The sequence below is a fragment of the Mangifera indica genome, chromosome 7 (assembly GCF_011075055.1).
Source record: "Mangifera indica cultivar Alphonso chromosome 7, CATAS_Mindica_2.1, whole genome shotgun sequence".
Classification (NCBI taxonomy): Eukaryota; Viridiplantae; Streptophyta; class Magnoliopsida; order Sapindales; family Anacardiaceae; genus Mangifera; species Mangifera indica.
Window position 1 is genome coordinate 17643140 of NC_058143.1, and position 22422 is coordinate 17665561.

The following is a 22422-nucleotide window of genomic DNA, read 5'->3' on the forward strand; positions in this document are numbered from 1 at the left end:
TTATTATTGACAAATCAAATAAGAGAATAAAAGATAGATTATTAAGATAATCTTTAAAAACCATAACCAAATGGCCCCTAAAGGCGATGTTCACCTATAAAAAACCATAATTGAAAGTTGAAAATAGAATTATCAAATATAATTTCTAAAAAATTACAAATTCAAATATTTGGAAATTGCGCCACCACGCGCGGTCACCAGAGCGTGGGAGAGCATCCCTTTCACTTTCGCTTAAACAACAATAAACAAATGACATAGATACATAGACAAATCGAGTTTCGAAGTGTCCATCGGAGATCTTTTTTCTTTGCTCATCCTAAATTTTTTTCAGAGCAATTTCAATTTTTTTTAACTAAATGGTTTCAAATCAGAGTAATTAACATGAATATTTCACTTTCTTCTTCTACTTCTTCTTCTTCTTCTTTATCCTCAACTTCTAATTCTTCTTCTTCTCCTTCATCGACAACTACAACATCAACTTCATGGTTCTCGGGCATTGTCCGAGGCCGCTCTCTTAAGTCTTCAAGTTGCAAAGTTTCTAACAATGCCTTGCCCTCCGGCGGTGATTTCTTAGGTCCGGTCAAGGGAAAGAACCAGTTTCGTGGTGTTCTCTTTAAGTACGGTCCTAAGCCTACTCAGGTCTGTTATTTTGATTTTTCTTTTTTACTGTTTTTTGAATTCTATGTGTGGAATTTGAATTTTACGAATTTTTAGCATTTGGTTCAAATGGTTTATTTTTTTAAATCTGTAAACACTGAAATCTAGAGTGAAAAGTTGGCCTGCGAATTCCTTGATTTGATTAATTTCCGGAAGTTTAATATTTATAACTGTTTTTCAAGTTTGAAAGATAAATTCTCTATGTTATTTGGACTGTCAGACTTGTGATTAGAGGTTGATGTAGTTCATAGGCTGAATCTGTTTCGATGGATATTTGTCAAGATTTATTTTGGAGATATTTGGAAATCTTGGAAATGGTTCAATTTCAGCTGATTCAAGTATAGAGAGATTTGGGAAAGTTTATTGTTTCTTTCCTGCGGCAAAGTAATTGATGAATTCTTTTAGTGGAGGACAACAGCTTAGATCGAGCTTGACGAGCTCCCCTTGAGCCTGTTCAAGTTTGGATTGGCTTGAGGGGAGTTGAGCTCAAGTTCGTCTATAATGTCCCCGACTCAGCTTGGCTTAGTACTGTAGTTGAGCCAAAATAAACAAAAACATATCATTTTTATGTATATTGGTCAACACGATATTATTTTAACCTATTCAAATTGAATTTTTCTAAGCTTGCGAGCCAAACATCCCCAAATTCGAGCTTGAGCTTGAAAATATGAACCCCATGAGCTCGAACTTGAGCTCAACTTAGGAGAGTTCGTTTCAAGCTTGTTCAAGCCAAGCTATCATACGAGCTTGGCCAGCTTAGTTCGAATCTAGCCCTACTCAAAGGTGGTGTTATATGTCTTGGTTGATTTTTTTTGTATTCATATCTCAGCTTTCATGACCAAGCTGTCATGTACTTCTTAACATCTTGGTTTTACTTTTATTTTGTTTGACATCTCTCTTATGTTTTCTTTACCTTGCAGGTTGCCTTTAAAACCGGTGACTATAAGCAACAAGTTATTTTTATTGGCGGATTGACAGATGGTTTTATTGCAACTGAGTATGTTTTGTATCATTTGCTCTGATCCACTAACATTAATATCTCCGAGCAATACGTTGCTTCATTGCCTTTGGTGTTTCTTTTCAACATAAATGACAAATAATTATAGGTTTGATTCTATAACATAATTTAATTTGACATTTCAAAGTGACAGTAATTTAACATTTGAAAGAGACGGTAAATCCTGCTTTAAAAATTCTGCTACAATATATCTTCATCTATTTTTGTCTATTTGATTTCAAATTGATAGGCATTTTGCCTTTATCTGGAACAAAAGAACACTATCTCTGTTTGATGGTTGAGTAAATAAATAGGATTCATTTTCTAATACCTGGCTGAATGCTGAATTCATACTTGTAATATTTTTCTCTATTAATTCCTGACATAGTTTTTTTTTTCTCGGATTTTTCAGATACTTGGAACCTCTCGCAATCGCTTTGGACAGAGAGAGATGGTCACTTGTGCAGCTACTTATGTCATCTTCATATATTGGATATGGAATCTCCGGTTTAAAACAAGTAATCATATGCCTTCCTATAGATTGCTATCTGGCCTAAGGACCAAAATTTTCTAATGTTATGTTGTTTGAAGACTTTTAATTAGTTATTACATGCATTATTCTTCCTGTTGGTTAAATGAATCTATACAATTTAATTGTTCAATATGTGCTTCTTAGTTCATTGATGGGCTTACTTGTAACTTAACTGGAAGCTTTGGCAGTTTAACTTTTCGTATCTTTACCATTCAGTGTTATTTTTGGGTTAAGTTGGAAAGTAGTATATGTAGCATGCCATGTTTTCCTCCGGCTGCTATGATTTGATATGTTACTGCCTGGATTCAAGATTTTTCTTTTTTAATCACTTCTTGAAGGATGCCATGGAGCTTGATCAACTTATTAGTTATCTGATTAACAAAGAAGACTCTGAGGGTGTGGTACTACTTGGTCATAGTACAGGTTGTCAGGTAATTGCTTCTTGCATTATAAACTTTTGTTGAACTTGAAGTTACTTGAGTATTCATCCATGGCATTTTCTGAGAAAGTAAAATCATCTGCTCTTGTGTTTGCATATGACACTAGGATATTGTGCATTATATGCGTACAAATGCAGCATGCTCGAGAGCAGTGCTTGCTACAATTTTGCAGGTACCAACCATCCTTTTTGAGTAACTTGCACTGCTGAATGTTAGTCATAAGTTGTTGGTCTTTCTACTTGTAAGTTTTTTCTTCAGTGAACAAGTATTTTTTAAATAACTGATACATCTTGCAATCTGTTTGATTTTCAAATTCAAATTCTGGTTCTGATCATATTATTAGCAATAACTAAACTATTCATTAATAGTGGTACTGCTGCAGTATGGTATCTTAGTTGTTGGTTGAGCAACCAATATTTGCAAATAAAAGCATAATATTTTGTAGTGTCAATGTAATTCTAAGTATGGTTTTGGTTTGAGCCCCATTTTTCACCCATGGAGACTTCAGTTGGAGAAACTACATTAAATTGAGGAACAGACAATGGCCTTCCCTTATATCAGGGCAAAGGAAGAGAGATAATGAGAGCCAACCTCTTAAATGGTCAAATACCAGTTGTTATTTTCCAATGGTGTCTCTTGTTACAACAATAGACTACAAATACCATCAATGACCTTTCCTTTTGATGGTACGAAATTGTCTCTTTAAAATACAATCAAACTTTAAAGATCATTTGAAAATCTTTAACGATTTCCTTTTTTCTGTTTTTTCAGAAGAAATTCCTTTTTGCTTTTGTGTCATACATGATTATAACTAAAGACACTTTTTGGGCCTACACAATGACTACTGATTATATCAACTTCAGTATGGTCTGGTGCCAAATGATGTGATTTTGAATTGCAGTACAGTCTGATTCCACAAGTCTTGTACAGGCTTTTCGATTCTGATATCAAATGATAACCTTGTCAAGTTTCTTTTGCATGATGTAATGTCTCATGTATTGCCACTCTTGCTCACACTGTCAATTGAAACTTTCAGGCTCCAGTAAGTGATAGGGAATATAAAGCAACTCTTCCTGAAACAGCCGCTATGATTGACTTGGCTTCAAGCATGATAAAAGAAGGCCGAGAGTCAGAATTAATGCCTAGGGAAGCAGAACCATCTGCTCCTATTACTGCTTATAGGTAGGTGTGTATTGCCATATTCTTGTCATCCTTAAATGGGGGGATATGCTTAATTTTGTTTCGCATTCTTATTGATTTTCAGCTTTCTTTTTTTTTTTTTTAATCCACGGTTAGGAACTTCTAATTCTGAACTTTGGTTATCTCTCTATCATTTTATACTTTTCAATCCATAACTAATGATATACCTAGGATCTTTAAAAGCTATCCTATATTTGAGTTATAGTTACTAAAATTCGAGTTGACAAAAACATCTTTATGCTTTTCAATGCAAGAATTTGATGAATTGTTTAACATCTTAAGGAATATTTGTCTTTTTGGTCCCTGTTTGTGACTTATTCTCCTCCAAGTTTGAAATTCACTGCCTACATTAGTTCTCTGCCCCCTTCCCCGTTTTGGTTAAGCAGGGAAACAATTCAGGTTTAAGATATATTCTTTCAGTTCTAATTTCTTATTTTTTAAAATTAAAAATCTGGAACCAGAATTAGTGTGGCATTCTGATGTATCGAAAATTTGCCTGTTACAAAATTATTGGAAGAATTGATAGGTACTGCAAATAAGATTGTCATATTTATACTGTGGATTTATTGCTAAAAACCTAAGAACTATGCAGGTACCACTCTCTTTATGCCTACATGGGGGATGATGACATGTTCAGTTCTGATCTCACTGATGATCAGCTTAGACTGAGACTTGGTCATATGGCTAATACACCATGCCAGGTGTGCATTTTCTCTGACTTTATACTTGCCAGTCCATCACCCTTTGCAACTAAGTGTTATTTCTATCCTATCTCATCCATACTTCTGTCAAAAATAAGGGCTTCATATACCTAGGATATAAGCAAGCACATAGCACAATTTTTTCATAATTTATATTTTAATGCTGTACACTTTAGTCTTTTAAAGTCCATTTTTTTGTTTTGCAACCCTCCTCTTAGCATTTACACTTTGCACCCTTTTCTCCCAAAATGCAAATTCCTGGCTCAATCCCTGGATGTAAGTATATCCTGTCTTCTGGCATATAGTAATATTTTGTATTATTTCAACCGACAGGTGATTTTGTTTTGATTTAAACTGCTGATTTAATTCTTGATAATTGATACAACTTGGTTATGTCATACCGAATTTCTGCACAGGTTATATATTCCATGGCTGATGAATATATTCCAGAGTATGTTGATAAAAAAGCGTTAGTTGAAAGGTGAGACTGTGTATATATAAATGTATAAATACAATTTTTCTACTCTTGGTTTATATCCTCAAGAAAATAGCTTGGTTGGTAGGCTTTCTTACTTAAAAAACAAAAGAACGGGGGATATAAATTCTCCTTGTACCGACTCTGAAGGGTTTCTGTTTAATTTGAGTTTATCATTGGAAATCATGGTTTGGTGCATATATGGAAAATGATAATAAAAAACACTTCTCCAAGTTTACAAATCATGTGAATTTGTAGTGGACAACATAGATGATTGGCTCGGTAGATCTGGTTTGTGTATTCGATAATGGGGCTGAAGGTTTATACATGTATTGACATGTTAATGCAAAAATGATGCAGACTGTGCAAAGCTTTGGGTGGAGCAGAGAAAGTTGAGATTGAACATGGAAACCACTCCCTTTCAAACAGAGCCAGTGAAGCTGTTCAGGCTATAATTGCCTTTGTTAAAAGAGAAGGACTAAAAGGCTGGGATGATCCATGGAGCTAATGCCACCCTTCTGATTTTTTATGGTCTCCCAATTCTCCTATTATCTTTAGTTATTCTTGTTTGTTTCCTCATGAAACCATGCCATGCTTGTTTTCTCTCTTTTTATTTTTTTTATTTACATAGTTTTTTGATTGGTGAACATTGTGTAAAGGGGTTTGAACATTATAGTATTTTTTTTTCCATATTGATTAGTTATATGGAATTTAGTTTTTCTATTTTTATTTCAATAAAATTATGTATACCCATTTTTAGTATACAATTTGTGTACACACATAAGGTGTTATCATGTGATTAGATGTTTCTTTATCATATGATGATACATGTTTTAAAATCACCTAATTATATGATGACACATCACTGTGTACATGAATTGTGTACTAAAAATAGGTACACATAGCATTGCTCTTTTTATTTTAGTTAATTATATTTTAAGGAAATTAGTTAATGAATTCAATAATTATATGAGATTGTTAATTGAGATTCTTGTACAATGGATCCTATTTTATGGGTTATAAAATTATGTGTACCTATTTTAGATACACAAATATGTATACATTTATATATATTATTATATAATTCGGTGTTTTGAATTAAAAATAAAATAATATTTAATTATGTGATAATATGTATAAATATATATTTATATATTCAAAATAAATATTTATAGTATTACTCTTTTTTAAGATATTTTCATATTTTAAATGATTAACCATCCAAATTGGAAAAAAAAAAAAAAAAAAAAAAGCTTTAGATTGATGAACTTAGCAGTCAACCTTTGTCTTCTTTTAATTTGGCAGGTGTAGCTTGAAAGGTACTTCTAGTAATTTTGTTGGCGCCCCACCTAGAACGAAATTACTCCTACCAAATCCTGCGGCCAACATCCCATCCCAAATTTTACAGGGAATGATGGGCCTGACCTGATATTAATTGGTTGGTGACAGGTGGGTGGCGGGTTGGTTATCGTCCAATAATGCCTCCAATTTCTTATCTCCATGAGTCATCAGTGTAACCCTCCATTCAACAATTGGGGGCTCCCCATATTTCAATATGTGGTACTGCTATCCCACGACAAACACCAGTGTCTGCCTTTAACCCATTTTCTCCTACTTTCATCCAAACATCTTTAATATAAATCAGTGAGTACGGTCCATCGTCTGATTGAGAACAACTCATCCCCAATCTTGGCATGTGACTGTTGTTCGTTTGCAGGTTCATCATGGGTTCGAAGGCCAGTCTGGCTTTTTGTGTTTATTGTTGTCCACATGCTAGCCACGCTCGGATGCAGTAGAATGTGTGTATCGTTATGCATTTTTTGGCCCTTCATTTTAAAATTATTTGTTTCTCACCAATCAACGTTTGACTTTTACTTTCCTTTTCAAAAATGACGTCAACCCATTAATATTAAAGATATTGAAAATTATGTCCGGAAATACTCTTTTCCACAAATTTATTATACTTTTCAAACATTAAATATTTACACTATAAATATTTACACTATAAATATTATATGATATCAAAATTATTTTTATTTTTAATTTTGATAAAAATTAGGTTAACATAATCGGTAACATATTCTTTCATAGATATATAATTTAAAATTTTAATTTTCAAATAAAAACTTTTTATTATCACTCATCGAATTTTAAATATAATTAAAAAATCTAACTATAAACAATCCAAGATTTATGTTTATTTATATATTTGTATGGATAAAAGAAAAATACTCATAAGATATGATAGAAATACAAAAGTTTTTGTGTAATTGAATAATAATAAGATCAAAGTTCATATGTAAATAGTACCCACTAGGCACCGATAGCAATTGGTCAAATGAGGGGTGTTTTCAAAATTCTTCTTAATTTATTATCAAAATGTTTAAGCGTTTATATATGTGATAATTTTTTATATAAGATTTTTTTTGACAAAAAATTCAGTTACCCGTAGGTTGCGTTTGGTTGAAGGGAGAGAGATTAATAGTAATCTATCTTTTATTACTTATACTATTATATTTGGTTTATAAATAATAAAAAATTCAAGTAATCTTCTATTATTAATAGTGATGTGACAAGTAATATAAGAAGTAATTTGATTATCACTTCCTCCTTTGGTAATTGATTATCACTTCCTCCTTAGGTATTAAAAGATTACCAAGATAATCTTGATTTTATTATAATACATAATTTTTTTATTAATTTTTTTAAGACAAAAAAAACTTAGTTTTAATTAATATTATAAAAAATATTTTAGAATAATTATATTTAAGGGTATTTAAATAAAATAATATATTATTATTCTTTTACTACCTCTAACCAAACACGATAATTATTTATATCTATCTATTTTTACTAAATTTTATCAATCATAGTAATAATTTATACCCAATAATCTTTAAAATAATCTTTCAATTTTAGTAATAAAATATTCTTAAAATCAAATGCCCATTAGTATTATTGTTTGCAACACTATTTGGAATTTCATCATGTTAATAATTTATTATCAAAAAGAAATATAATTGTGAAGATATTACTAATATATGGTAACAAAATTATGACTGTATTCATAATCTTTTAATATTTAAGAAAAAAAAATCATATTATTCTTTATATTTATTTTGCCATACACATCACTTGGGATATTATAAAATTGTTAAAATCTCTTATTATTGGACAAATTAAACAAAAATAATACCTTTAATTAATGATAGATTACAAAAGTAATTAATGATGATCTTGAGCCAAACACTCCCTTTGATGAGTTGGTAATTTTTCTTAACTTTAATAATTTTTATGAGAAAATTTTAAATATTACTTCTAATTATATTTAAGGAAATATTATAAATGTCTATTTTAGATATATAAAAAAATATACACTTATATATATTATCATATGATTAGATATTATTTTATTTTTAATTTAAAATTATTCAATCAAATAATAATATATATAAATATATATTAAATTATTTATTTAAAATAAATATATATAATTTTATTATTATATACGTCCGTTTCGTTTCTGGTAATGACAAAGGGTAGGTTTGTTTGTTAAGAGTAGATAAATTTTGTAATAATATCTAATAGTAACCACTTTATCTTTATTACATAGCAACCGTGTTGTTACAATTTGTAATTGATTAGTTTAGTTGGTGACATGGGCACAATGTCACTTTTCTATCCTCCTAACAACAATTTCTAAAGTAAATTACGCTTTCTTGTTTAGAAAAATTATAATTTTCATTCAATAATTCTAAAGTTAAAAAAAAAAAAATCTATAAGAGGTAATATTTGAATCGTACTTATAAAAGTATTATCTAGTCATTAGCTAAAATCATACTTGAAAAGTATAATCTAACCGAATCATATTAGAAATATGCAATATGATTAGACTTACACTTTTTTAGTATGATTCAAATTAAAATCATACTTTTTTCTAAATTAACTTGAATTGTACTTAAAATTGAATGATTTCGTTCAATTATACTTTAGTTAGTATGTTTTAAATTGAATTTAAGTAATTTTATTTGTCTAACGCTCTCGTCAATGGAGTAATATTTTAAGATAATTTGTGATTTGCCCTAAACTTGAAAAAGACATTGTAATTTACTATATTTTGTAACATCATCATAATGTTAATGATGTAGCATAAAACGAAGTGATTGATTAAGATAGGGTTAAGTAGATTTTATGTTATTTTTTTTAAGATATAACTAAACACCAAAAAGATCTATTAGAATTAGGAGCCTTCACCAACTTGACATGCCATGTGACATTCAAGCACATTTATGCCCCTGCCTTGCTCACCGACGCTGTCAGTCATCCGTGAGTGTCGGTGCCGCGTTGGCATTGTGCTTGGATGTCAGTACTAGATTGTAATTTAAACATCAAACCAAGGGCATTTTTGTAAATTTATAAATGTTTAACTTACAAATCAACGTTATGCGCCTCGAACACTGGGACTTATTATTAGACATTCTCAATTAACTATGTCCTCTGCTCCCAGAGTTCAGCTGCAGCCTCAAATCACACTCACAAAAAACAAAAGAAGGAAAAATATATAATACTTGCCGATAATTACATTGATTTCTGTCTTTGTTTCGGTTGTAGCCCTCTTAAAGGTCAAGATTCGGCAACTCCAGCAGCTCCGATTGAATTGTAATATTCATATTCTAATAGCATATATACACATTACACTTCCTTTTATTATTTATATTCTCGAGAAAATAGAATACTTTGGCAAAAATTAAAACTTTCCCTGTTCTGGGAATTTTATTTTGTCGTCAAAGCTTTTCTTTTTCTTGCTGAAGTAACTCAGTTCTATTTTTTCTTCTTGTCTGCGTTGTTTATATTCTTCTCGTTGTTGGGGTTGTTGGTTTTGTTTGTCTTACAGATGCCGGAGAAATTGGCGGTATCACCAAAGCAGTGGCTTGTTGCAGTGCCAATGCATCAGTGGAGATTTGGTGTACTCACAGCTCTGGTATTTGTTGGGATGGTGGTTGTGTGGAGCGTCGATGGTTGTACTATAGGGAACTTCATTCAAGCTTGGAGGCTTAGGCAAGATCATTATATTTACTTGAAACTCAATTCCTCGGTCGATCCAATACAAGCAAATCAAAATCTCACCCTAAACACCTCCAATGTTCAGGTTTCTGCAACCCAAAAACCAAACCAAAACGACACCAACAGTTTTAGTTCTTTACCCGGTTTGTCTCTGACCCAAAATAACCGAACCCATTTGAGCAATTTTTCTTCCAACAGTTCTGGCAATTCCTCTCAATTCCAGCAGAAGAGTAGTGGGAATCAAATTTCTGAAAATTTGAGGTGGATTTCATGTGAACTGGAGCCTAACTTGACTAGTAATCTTCTGGCTCGTTGGTTGACTCCGGGAGGAGAGCCGTGTAAAGACTCACGAACTGTAGAGATTGCAATCCCTGGCCTGGATGGAGGGAAGTTGGTGAAGTTATCAGCCGGTGAAATCCATGAATTTTACTTCCAAGCATTGGATGAATCTGGGAAGCCTCGCTGTCTTGGTGGGGATTACTTCGAGACTGATCTTTCAGGAGAGTCATGGAAATCTAGGCCTGTGGTCAAAGATTTTGGCAATGGTACCTACTTGCTTTCGCTTCAGGTTCATCCTGATTTTTCCGGTGATTATAATTTGACTGTGATTTTGCTATTTAGACATTTTGAGGGCCTTAGGTTTTCACCTCCAAGGTTTGTTTATGATAGAGAGTTGCGTCATATTCCCATTAGGTTCTTTAGAAGTAAAGCTAAACTGCCAGGGTTACAAATTTGTGGAAAATCTGATTTTACTAGAGATGTTTGGTCTGGGAGGTGGACAAGACATGGCAAGAACGATGATTGTCGAATTAGCAAGGATGGTCGGTACAGGTGCCTAGCACCCGATTTTCCTTGTCAAAAGCCATGGTGTAGTGGTTCATTAGGGTTGATAGAGAGTAATGGTTGGGTATACTCTAGTCATTGTTCATTTAGGACGTTTTCAGCCGATTCTGCTTGGAAATGTTTGAAAAATAGGTGGATCTTCTTCTGGGGCGATTCAAATCATGTTGATACAATTAGAAACATGCTGAATTTTGTCTTAGATTTGCCTGATGTACATTCGGTTCCTAGAAGATTTGATATGAATTTTTCGAACCCCAATGACCCTTCTCAGTCGGTACGACTTACAAGCATTTTCAATGGTCACTGGAATGATACACAAAATTACCAAGGATTGGATTCTTTGACAGATGAAGGATTTAGGATTTTGTTGAAAAAGTACTTCTCTGAGGACACTGTTCCAGACTCGGTTATTGTGAATTCAGGCTTGCACGATGGTGTTCACTTTCGTAACATAAGAGCATTCTCTAGAGCAGCAGAGTATGCTGCTTCTTTTTGGAAAGAAGTGATGGAGTCCATAAGACAGAGGGGATTAACGATGCCACAAATTTTCTTTCGCAGTACAGTGGCAACTGGTGGGTATGCACGATCACTGGCATTTAATCCTAATAAGATGGAGGCATTTAATGGAGTATTCTTAGACCAGTTGAAGCAAGCTGGGCTGGTTTCTGGCGTGATCGATAATTTTGACATGACTTTTCCATGGCATTTTGATAATCGTTGTAATGATGGTGTGCATTATGGAAGAGCTCCATTGAAGATGAAGTGGAGGGATGGTGAAATTGGACACCAATATTTTGTCGACCTCATGTTAGCTCATGTACTACTTAATGCTCTATGTGCCCAATAGTTGTAGTAAATAGCAGGTAATTAGCAATTTTCGAAAGGTTTCAGTTAAGGAACTCCAAAAAAGTTTCATATCTGAAGCTATTGGTTGTTGGATATTGCTACTGCCATTGCAGGCATTGTTGCAACACGTGGAGAGACAGCTTAGATGGTGCATGGAATCGAGTTTTCAAGACATTTACATACAATGGATGTATTCATTAATAGGTTAATATTGCCATTCTTTATTTTTTCATAAATTTGTTACTACTTACAGTCTTAGATAGATTCAGCTCTCAGGCTTGTAGATTGTGGAATGTCCATGGGATATATCAGTGAATATGGTCATATATAATAATGTAACCAGTGCATATATTTGTAAGAAGGTCAGAAATTTATTTATGTGTTGTCTATATAAATTGTTTGTTACAAACCTCGAACTTCTTGGTTGGCTGCTCTCATGAATCTTCAAAACTTTTGGCTGCTTGGAAAAAAAATCATTATTCTTCTTGACGAAATACTGGTAGTTCAATGATCAAATCCCTTTTCATGGAGGGCTGCCTTTTGGTTTCAGATTAGATGACTGATGAACTTTGGTCTGTAAATTGTATTGATGGGGTATTCATTAGATTTGCTTTCTTTTTTCATCTTTTCATGTTTATTATATATTTGGTTGAAAAAGGTCAGCAGGGTAAGCAACACATTGTCAAAAAAATGGATGTGGACTTGGGCTTTTGATGCATCTTTTTAAAAAGTTAATTGTTTCATTATCTTTCCTTTTTTTCGGTGGAATTGAAAGTGTACTGACTAACCTGCCCTATCTTTAATAATATTATGATGTATGACAGATTTGCTATAGCTGTAAATCATCATAAATTTTCCAGCTCCCAACTACTGTTTCCATAATGAAAAAACCTGTTTTCACTTAGATGCACATGAATATAGTTGAAAGAAGTGTCTTATAAAGGAAGGTTGAAGAAAGTGGATTAGAATGGAATAATATTATATGTATTTATTTTAAGTATATAAATATATATTTATTTATATCATCACGTGATTAGGTGTTATTTTATCCTTAACTTAAAATTATCAAAATGTGTATATATAATTTTTATTGATTAGAATATGGGTGAAACTTACACTTGTTAGAAAATTTAATGCTCTTACTCGCAATTGTCGACAATCTAGTTAGATCTGACCGTTGGTATTGTAGTGAAAATGTATAATATTATCATATTTGACTAGATCACATACGAAAATGTGCAAACTAATGATCGTATTTGTAGTTTAAGTGTCATCTAATGAGATCACATCTTTATAGATAAGATTCTATTGGAATCACACATGCTTGGAGCGATATATGCTAGTGGTGATTTCTTTCTTGTTTTTATTTATTCAAATTTTTGGAAGGAAAAAATAACATTTATACCTTTCCACGGTTAATTCCTGAGTGTTTTGTACCTTGAGATTGTAGTGGGTTGAAACTTGGATTTTCAAACCTTGGGTAGAAAATGGTAATTTAAATCTCTCTAACAATGCAAAGTAAACAATATAAAAGGCTGGGAAAATGGTGCCCAACAGTAGGATTTGTAGTCCAGTGCTGAACAAACACCAAAATAAAGGAGCCCAAGCCTAACAATAAGAGAGGTGGTCCAGTGGCTAAATCTAAATAAGGTTAACCACTATTGGGCTAAAGGATGTACAAGTGGACTTACAAACGACTATGTAAATACAGCCCATAAAACAAAATTTAGTTGAGTTGGGTAAATAACTATACACAAAATTAATTAAAATATATTTAGTTTTCATAATAGTTTATTATAAAAAATAAAAGATTATCATAAATATAAATTATTTAAAAATTTGTTACATATAAATTATTATTATATTTGATAAAATTAATATATATAAATAATTATTATATTGAATGGGGTATAAGATTCAAACCGTGTAAGTGGTTTAAAATGTAAGAATGACCTAAAATTGAGTTTATATATGAATAAAATTCATCAATGTGATCACCCTTTTATTGTTACTTATTATTGTCTAACTTTTACATTTATTTTGACAAATTTTGATGTGTGTACATTTAGAATTTATAATGTTATTCCTCAATTTGTGTTTGTTCTAGTTTCACAATATGCATGATAATCCTTTTTCCTTTTTTTATATGTCGATTGTTAATTAGATAAACTCAATTTATGAATGCCCAAAAGATTATTTCCCACCCAAGTTTTAGCTCATTCTCAAAAATACATCCGTAGTATTTTAAAAACTTAAACACACATTTATGAACTACCTTTTGTTATAATTTTCTGTTATATGCAAAAATTAAATTATTATTTTATCACAAAACCCTAAAATTCTAAAAATTTATATTGTTTTCCCTGTTTAGTTTAAAAAACTAATAATTTTGTTTTAATGATTAAATTTTAAAAAATTCGCTTTCCCCCCCATTTTTAGGGTTTCATCTCGTGGTTTTAGGGAATTTGACTGCCGTTCAATATTCTCCATTGAATCGTCAGCTCTTAATAGTTTTATCATTCGTTGATCTTCTTCAATGAAGGACAACAAAAGAAAGTTCAAATTTGGAAGAGGTGACAAAGAACGATGCTTTGTCAACTTTGAATGAACTTGTCCTTCGCCCTACGTCATCTAAATAGGTTCATTCAGAGCCGACAAAGGACGATGAAACATCGTTTAAATAACGAAAGATGACACTTTGTTGTTTTTTATTGCATCTTCCATATTTGAAGTATATTTTGTTATCCATATTTGAACGTCTTTTCATCATTCTTCATCAGAGAAGATCAGGGGATGGTGAAACCATTTAAAGCCAACGATTCGATAGAGAAAATTAGTTGATGGTTGGATTCCCTAGAGTTATCAGAGATGAAACCTTAGAAATGGAGGAAATGTGAAATTTTTTAAACTTAATTTTGAAAAAAAATTATTAGTTTTTCAAACTAAAGAGAAAAAATGATATAAATTTTTAGAGTTTTAAGATTTAATAGTAAAATAACGATTTTATTTTTGACTCTATTAAAAAATTATAACAAAAGTTAATCTATAAATTAATATTTAAGTTTTTAAAATATTATATATATATATATTTTAAAATAAACTACAACTTGAATAGAAAATATTTCTTTGGCCTTTATAATAAAAACCCAACCTAAAAAAAAAAATGTTAAAAAGGCAATAATTCTTTCAGTTATTGGAGAGATAAAATTAAATAAACCCACAAGGGCCAGGACTTAGTTAGCTTTGACTGGCACAGAATGTTTGGTAAGAGCATTAAAAAATAATTAAATGAAAATATAAATGGGTATCTGATTTCATATTGACAATTAGATACTGGATATAGTGTTGGAGTGCAGTAAAGGAAGAGGAGCCAAGCGTAAATTGAACTGAAAGAAGACAATAAGCTCTTAAAAAAATTTGGAGAAGATATTTATTTGGTTATAAAGAAAGATTTAACGCGCAATTAGTCTACGATCTGACAAAGCACTTAACCATCTAACCCCTTGGGCAAAAACAGTGTGTTTGATGGGATAACTTTTCGGCAAACAACAAAACATCAGCATAGCTATACATTTTTGTTTCGGTTCTTGTGGTTTAGTGGGGCTTTCAAAATCTGGCAAATTTAGGGGGTTTGAGAGCTCGCTTGTCCTTGAAGCAAGCAACATCTGACTTTTGTAACGAAGACGAAGATTGCAGGCCTTGGCGACGAAGATTGTCTATGGCTTTCACCTGGGGTTCTGCTTTTCGGATCACTCTTTTGATACTTCTTATTGCTGCTGTTGTTTTCGCTTGTTTTACTCTCCCTGTTGAAAAGGTCTCTTTTTGTGCTTTTGTTTGTTTTTTTTCTGAGATGGGTTTTCGTCTATATGTTTTAATTTTTATGATTTCCTTTCTGGGTTTTGGGTTTCTGTAGTTTAGGGTTTTTTCTGGGGTTCTTGGTTGATTTGATTAATGGGTTTGTGATTGTTTGAGCGCGATTCAGAGATCAATGCTGGGAATTAAGGAGAGTCTTCTAGTTTTCTGGGGATTGATTTGCCATCCAAGATTTTTTTTTTTGGTCGAGAAAATGTTTATGCAGTAGAAATATATTATTTATACGAGGAGGAAGTTAGAAATTAGGTCGGTAAAAAAGGAATAAAAGCTCTAGTTGAGTTATAGTCAAATTATATTGCTTCTAATTAGTAGTATTTCCTTGCATTTTTGCTTACCCAAATGGATATTGTACATATTTACGGCTTCGGATCCTTACCATTAGTGTCTTGCGTTTCACTAATTCCTTTTAGCTTATTATGCTACTTGTATGAGTATGTTTGTTCCTCACCGAACCAAAGTGGGGAAAAAAAAGAAGAAGAGCTTTTATGAGTTTGTCAGTTTCAACAGGAGGTCTTCAAACTAGATTGCTTGCAAGAAACGTTTCGATATTTGATGTGTAATAACTGAAGTTGATCGGAATAACCTGACAATTTGTTTATTGACGGAGTTATTGCTCCCTGCAGATATTGAAGGATTTTCTCATATGGGTTGAACAGGATCTTGGGCCCTGGGGTCCACTTGTGCTGTAAGTTGATAGCAATGCTTTCAATATTTCTCTTTTATGTACCTTTTTGCATTAACTTTTATATTTGTGCCTTCAATTCATGCTTCATATGAGAATCAATTCATTGTTTGCTTATCATTTTTGGTGGAGAGTTTTAGTAAAATTGAACACATGCTTGAACCTATCCAATGCAACTAATCATGTTGAGAATGTGAACGTTTGCATATTATTTATTTTAAAATATATTCAAGGTTTTAATTTCTTTAATTTCGGTTGATATATTTGTGGAGGTGCTACAAACAAACAAAGCTGTGTTAGCTTTACCTGAGTGTGACTTGTTTACCAGGTTGTCTGACTTTATTGATTAGTTAGAAAGTCAAAGCTCAAGCCTGCTTGGAAGCTCATTTCTCCACTAGTTAAAGTCGAAGCACATTTTCCAAATTTGGTCTAATAAGTTTGAGAATATGGGATTTAATGGATTCTGCATGACTAAGTGTTTTTTCTTTTTGTTATTATAACCTTATAAAATTGATCACCTTTATAGATCTTTTTGGATGATTGAAAGAGCTCCAAGCTTTGTTCTCCTTGGTTGGGATACATATTATGAAGCTTAGGTATGATGTTAGATGCCAGAATTCATGGATATGCTATATACTGGGACTCAAAATCAAACATCTTGAATTGAAGAGATGTTCTGTGTCCTAAGATTTGGGGAACAAGATCCACACTTGAATTTTCAGAACTATTAATTTATCACCATCTGTCAATTAAAAAGTTTGTTCCATATTGTGTATAGTCTTTCATGACCATATTTCTTGTATGATTAGGGTTGTAACATTGGTTGGAGATAACCATGAAAACAATTGATGGGCCTTACAATCGATGGAGGGACATAGCATTGTTAGGAAAGAACATTGGAGGGACATAACATTTTGTTCTGCCTCATCAACATGTGGCTTACAAGCTCATAGTCCCACCTAACTAGTCTCCCATCCTCAAATGATGGGGAACTTCTGTGTCTAGAATGTTTCATTAGTTATTGGCTGTTAATAAGTGCATATTTTGGTATCTCAACAGCTCATATAGGTTCTGGATTTGTTAACTGCAAGTGACAATGCAGGAAGTTTCACTTTATTTTTGTTTTTATACTGATTTTCAGTGGTTTCTATGTAGGGCTATTGCATATGTTCCTCTGACAGTCCTGGCGGTTCCAGCATCTGTGCTTACTGTAAGTACCTAACTTTAATATGATGCTTTAGCTAGCCTTGCCACCTATTCTAACTTTACTTCTGTAGATTTGAGTGTTACTTGCTGGAAATTGGGATTTTTTTGAATTTTGTTCTTTTTTCAGCTTGGTGGTGGTTATCTTTTTGGCCTGCCAGTGGGCTTTATTGCTGATTCTATTGGTGCAGCTGTTGGTGCTGGGGCTGCATTTCTTCTGGGCCGAACTGTAAGTTCATGAACTTTTATGATATATATGCATTTGATGTTCCACTCTCCGATTGGTAGGCAAGGTGCATGCTAGGATAGAGTGTTTGTTAATATTATAAATATTAAGTAATGGTTGATATTACTTCATTTCTCAATGTATTATTGTTTGATGATGTTATTAGTGTCATCTTAATTGCTATATAGGACCTTTTGTATCCCTAGTGTTCATATTTTGGCATATTATTTCCTTAGAAGTCAATTTGAGTTACATGTTTGGTATTATTATAATTTTTATTTAATGTATTTCATCCGGGTATTCTTTCACAGATTGGAAAATCATTTGTTGTTTCTAAGTTGAAAGATTATCCACAGTTTCAGTCAGTTGCCATAGCCATTCGGAGATCTGGTTTTAAGGTAGGTGTGCTTCATATTGGATCTTCAAGAACTGTAATGATGCTCTTACTCCTAGCTTGTTTTGTATCTTACATATTATTTCAGTTTTTTTTTTTTTTCCACAAATATTTCATTTTGAGTACTGAAACTGATGCTAGTAGGCAGCAGAACTATATTTTGTAAGTGAGCTGTAATTATAGTTATTAATCTAGCCTTATAATTAAATTTGATACGTCTACATCTTAGTGGGAAGAATTGATTATTGAGTGCAAAGAAAACTTTTAATTACTAGACCAATAATTATATATACAATTAAATTTGGAATTTCAGAACTCTCTCCGTCTCCCTCCCTCTCTTTTGTAATGATCAATATTACTCTAGAAGTACATTTCAGAATTGAATTTTTCAGGTCTCAAGCTTCTAAGTCAGAAAGTCCAGATGTTTGAATTTCACCTCTTTAGCAAATTGTTTTAGTTGAATTATCTCTTTTTTATATTAAAGCATATTGACTATAAGCTCTCTTTCCTGGACTTTAAAACCTTCCACGGGGAAAAATAAATTCCATGAGAGTGTGGTTCTCAATTGTCTGTACATATTATACTTTTCGCTTGCATGGTTCTTAATAGAACATTCTTTTGGACTTTTTTTTGCACATACTAGCATTGAATTTATTACTTATATAAAGGATTATTCATTATTATTGTTGTGAGAAAATGTGGCTTGTAAGTGCTTGCTTTTAGATTCTCTGCTTTGAATTGCCTGTGAGTTTTCTGAACATCCTTATCTTCTTCAACAGATCGTTTTGCTGCTTCGGCTTGTTCCTTTGCTCCCATTTAATATGTTAAATTACCTCCTATCTGTGACTCCTGTTCCAGTAGGAGAATACATGCTAGCTTCCTGGTTAGGAATGATGGTATCTTTTTCTTCTTCCTCCTAATGTTTATTTAATGATTATATCCCATAATTTGATATGTCACATCCCTCTTGTTTGCTTCAAAAATTTTGAATATATTAGTCAGTTAATTACTTGTCATCTCTTCATAAGATGCAGTGTACAAAACATTTGTCCTGCATGCGTTTTAGATATTGTATGCCCGCCTGCATGTTGAAACAGTGTTCCCTTTCATTTTGGCTTGTTATTTTTGCCATATTCAGCGTAATTGTGATTGTTGTGGGCATGCTTTAGGTGCACAATATGTTGTTATGAAACCATAGAGAGTCTTGACTAGTTACTGAGATTAGGGCATGTGGTGCATGGTGAAATTGTTTGTCTTAGGGCAGATAAAGGGAAGGTAGGTTTTCCTTGTTCCATTTGCTACACAACATCATACCAAATGTCATTTATTCATTTACTATGGACAATATTCTAACAGTAGCATACATGGATATGTTTTGTTGAGGATTTATTTCATGCCTGCATAATGTTAGTTTAGGGATTCAAATCTTTTATTTTATTGGGGCAGATATACTGGTTCAGTCTTATAATTTTTTTCAATGCCTTTTCTTAGCAGTAGTTTCAAAGTCTTTTTGGAATGAACAAGTTCTGACTCGTTTGTTTGTGTCTAAATATGGTTTGAGCAATGGAGAGTTAAAATTTGGTCTTATAAATTTGCCGCGGTAGTCAATTCAGCAATTTTGAATTTTATTTATTTATTTCTTTGTATGGTAATTTGTACAGATTAGGTACTCGTGGACACTAACTAGTTTAATTGGTAGGACCTCTTGTAAAGTAGATGTTGGGATCTCATTATACCCACACCTGGGTTGGAGGGATTTGCTTGAATTTGGGATGGGGATTGTAAGGGTTAAAAAATGGTAGCTTGCTTACTATTAGAATGGAGCGCTTGTCTAGATGATGCTCTAGATCTGTCTACATTGATGTATGTTAGGACCCTAAGATGCGTTAAAGCAATAGGTAAGTAGTTAAATTCTTTCCCTTATTAATCCTACAATAAATCCTAAAATCTTGCTTACTAAATAGGTAAATTTCTTCTGTTATTAATCCTACAATTTATCCTAAAGTATTGTTTATTAAATCAATAAATTTCTTTCCTTACTATTCCTACAATCAATACGGAAATCTTGCTCCTCCTGAATTTAAGCTGATTTGGTCAACTTGGTGTAATCCTTAATCATGATTCTTCATAATTTTCCATCTATATACCTTTAATGTCTTGGTCTTCTTACGTCTTGTATGTATGTGTCTTTGGTGAAGTTCTTTTTTATCCTTAGTAATGATGTATATGATCCAAGTTTAGGGGTTTGGACATATATCTAATATGGTCTCCTTTGCAGCCGATAACTCTTGCATTAGTATATGTTGGAACAACTCTCAAGGATCTGTCTGATGTGACACATGGATGGAGTGAGTTCTCTAAAACTCGTTGGGTAAGAACTGTCAACTGTGTACTCTTATTCTTATGGAGCAGGCTTGCAATTTTGCTTTTTTCGTTTTGAATGGACTTTTCTCTACACATGGTTTTCCAAAACTAAAACCCGAATTCTAGATTGGGCTATTTATGCTTCTGTTCTAAAGCTGTAATTCACTTTTGTACTTTCATGTTTTGTAGCTAGAAGGTGCATGAAGGTTGCATTTTATATTTCATGAGTCAGTTTAGCATATGTGGTACTTTCTCAGTAGACTGCGTTCTCATATATGTTTGCACCTTTGTTTTTGGATGCAGGCATTTCTCATTTCAGGTCTTCTGGTATCTGGTATGTTGTAATATGTTGCACACATACTTGTTGGGCTTGTTACACTTCCACTTGCCATATACCTGTGATAAACATAAATAGATTCTCTAATTTGAGCTTCCTACAAACTCAATTGGAATTCTGAAAAGGAAATATAAAACTAGAAACATAGTAGACAAGCTGATTATAGAAATAGAAGGAAATAGCTTATGGAATAGTAATTTTCTTCCCCAAGTTGAAGTGAGCTCATGTGACTTGTGGGCAAAGTAGAAAGAGTAGAATTCTTGTTCTTACTGATATTTATTTTCCATATGGGAGCAAAATAGTATTCAATTTTACCCATCTGAATCGCCTTATAATACTCATGCCATTGTGTCTTAGTATATCCGGAATTGAAAAAAGAAACAACCCAAATTTTCCATTGTGAGCTTTTAATACTTGGCACAATGCATCAGAGATAGTAGAAATAAAGTATCACAAAATTTGAATATTTTTGTGTATGTGTGTGTGAAATAATCTGAGTTCTGCATTTTGGGCTTGTTTGCAGTAATTTTAATGGTTTGTGTTACCAAAGTTGCAAAGTCTGCTTTGGAGAAAGCTTTGGCTGAAAATGAGGATATAGATGGTGTATTTGGCTCTCCGCAGCTACCAGTTGTGGGTGAAACACCTGTGGATCTCAGTCAACCTCTCATAATCAAGATAGACCATGTTGATGACAATCATGAAAAATGAAAAATCCAAAATTTGTGTAAATTCTCTTTCGCTCCTTTTGAAAGTTATATGCCAAGGCGTATGGTGATTGCCATTTATGATCTGTATAGAGTTCCTTTTTTCACAACTGTACCAGTTCTGGATGAATTATAGCTTATTACAGAAATATGTATCATCTAAGAGTAGCTTTTATCTTCAATTTAAAACCAGTGAGTAATAAAATTAATTTATTAATTGTTTTCAAGGGTATTATGCATTAGATTTATAATTTGCTTTTGAGAACTTAGCATTATTTACCTTGTGTCCTGCACTTTCTTAGATAAAATGTTTGGTAAACACCAGACTGATTACCGGTAACAGTTTTGTTGAGGTTCAGAAGAATGTTTGGTATAAACTGCAGCTTTGTTTGATCAATGAAGAAAGTAAAATTTCTTTATGAATAGAGATGTGAACAGGGTGCTTTTTGATAATACGGCCACGTGCTGTCCTATTTCAACTTTTGTTAAGGATTATCTAGACTGATTTTCACAAACTGGGCCCTGGAAGAAGAGGATAGAATTATCTTGCTGCAGAGATTGGCAGTGGTTAGTAACCAGCTGATCACGTGGGTCCTGGGGTAACTGGGTAGTGGTTGAGTTGGTGAATAGGAGGTTTTATTGCTTATAGGCTTCTTTCAACATAAACAGTAACTTGAATGTGATGGTGGGAAGGCACAACTGAGCTGGATTATCCTAATTTACGCTATATTGAACAAAATCAAATTCGGCCATATTCCAACAGCCAGATGGTGCGATACAAAGAAAGTGCACTAGCATGATACAAAAGTTGAAGCTAGATTTCAGGGGAGAAAAAAAGAAAAGAAAAGATCTTGGTTCAAAACACGGGTAGGAGTAAATCAAAA

General features: G+C 32.7%; 3 protein-coding genes across 3 annotated transcripts; all 3 read left to right on the top strand.

Annotated features, from left to right (window-relative positions):
* The first annotated feature begins 261 nt into the window (after nt 1-261).
* LOC123220142 (UPF0613 protein PB24D3.06c-like) lies at nt 262-5692 on the top strand. The gene is made up of 9 exons (XM_044642170.1): nt 262-639; nt 1578-1654; nt 2067-2172; nt 2525-2617; nt 2733-2798; nt 3663-3808; nt 4419-4527; nt 4944-5008; nt 5363-5692. The coding sequence occupies exons 1-9, from the start codon at nt 382-384 to the stop codon at nt 5508-5510; spliced, it is 1068 nt and encodes a 355-aa protein (XP_044498105.1). The 5' UTR covers nt 262-381; the 3' UTR covers nt 5511-5692.
* A 3748-nt stretch (nt 5693-9440) lies between these two features.
* Nucleotides 9441-12164, top strand: LOC123221881. Its single transcript, XM_044644850.1, has 2 exons — nt 9441-9661; nt 9897-12164. The coding sequence occupies exon 2, from the start codon at nt 9897-9899 to the stop codon at nt 11754-11756; it is 1860 nt and encodes a 619-aa protein (XP_044500785.1). The 5' UTR covers nt 9441-9661; the 3' UTR covers nt 11757-12164.
* A 2961-nt stretch (nt 12165-15125) lies between these two features.
* LOC123221375 (TVP38/TMEM64 family membrane protein slr0305) lies at nt 15126-21765 on the top strand. The gene is made up of 9 exons (XM_044644225.1): nt 15126-15569; nt 16252-16313; nt 17466-17520; nt 17644-17742; nt 18051-18137; nt 18913-19029; nt 20412-20504; nt 20801-20831; nt 21358-21765. Exons 1-9 carry the CDS (start codon nt 15474-15476, stop codon nt 21540-21542), a joined length of 825 nt encoding a protein of 274 aa, XP_044500160.1. The 5' UTR covers nt 15126-15473; the 3' UTR covers nt 21543-21765.
* Nucleotides 21766-22422: the final 657 nt, after the last annotated feature.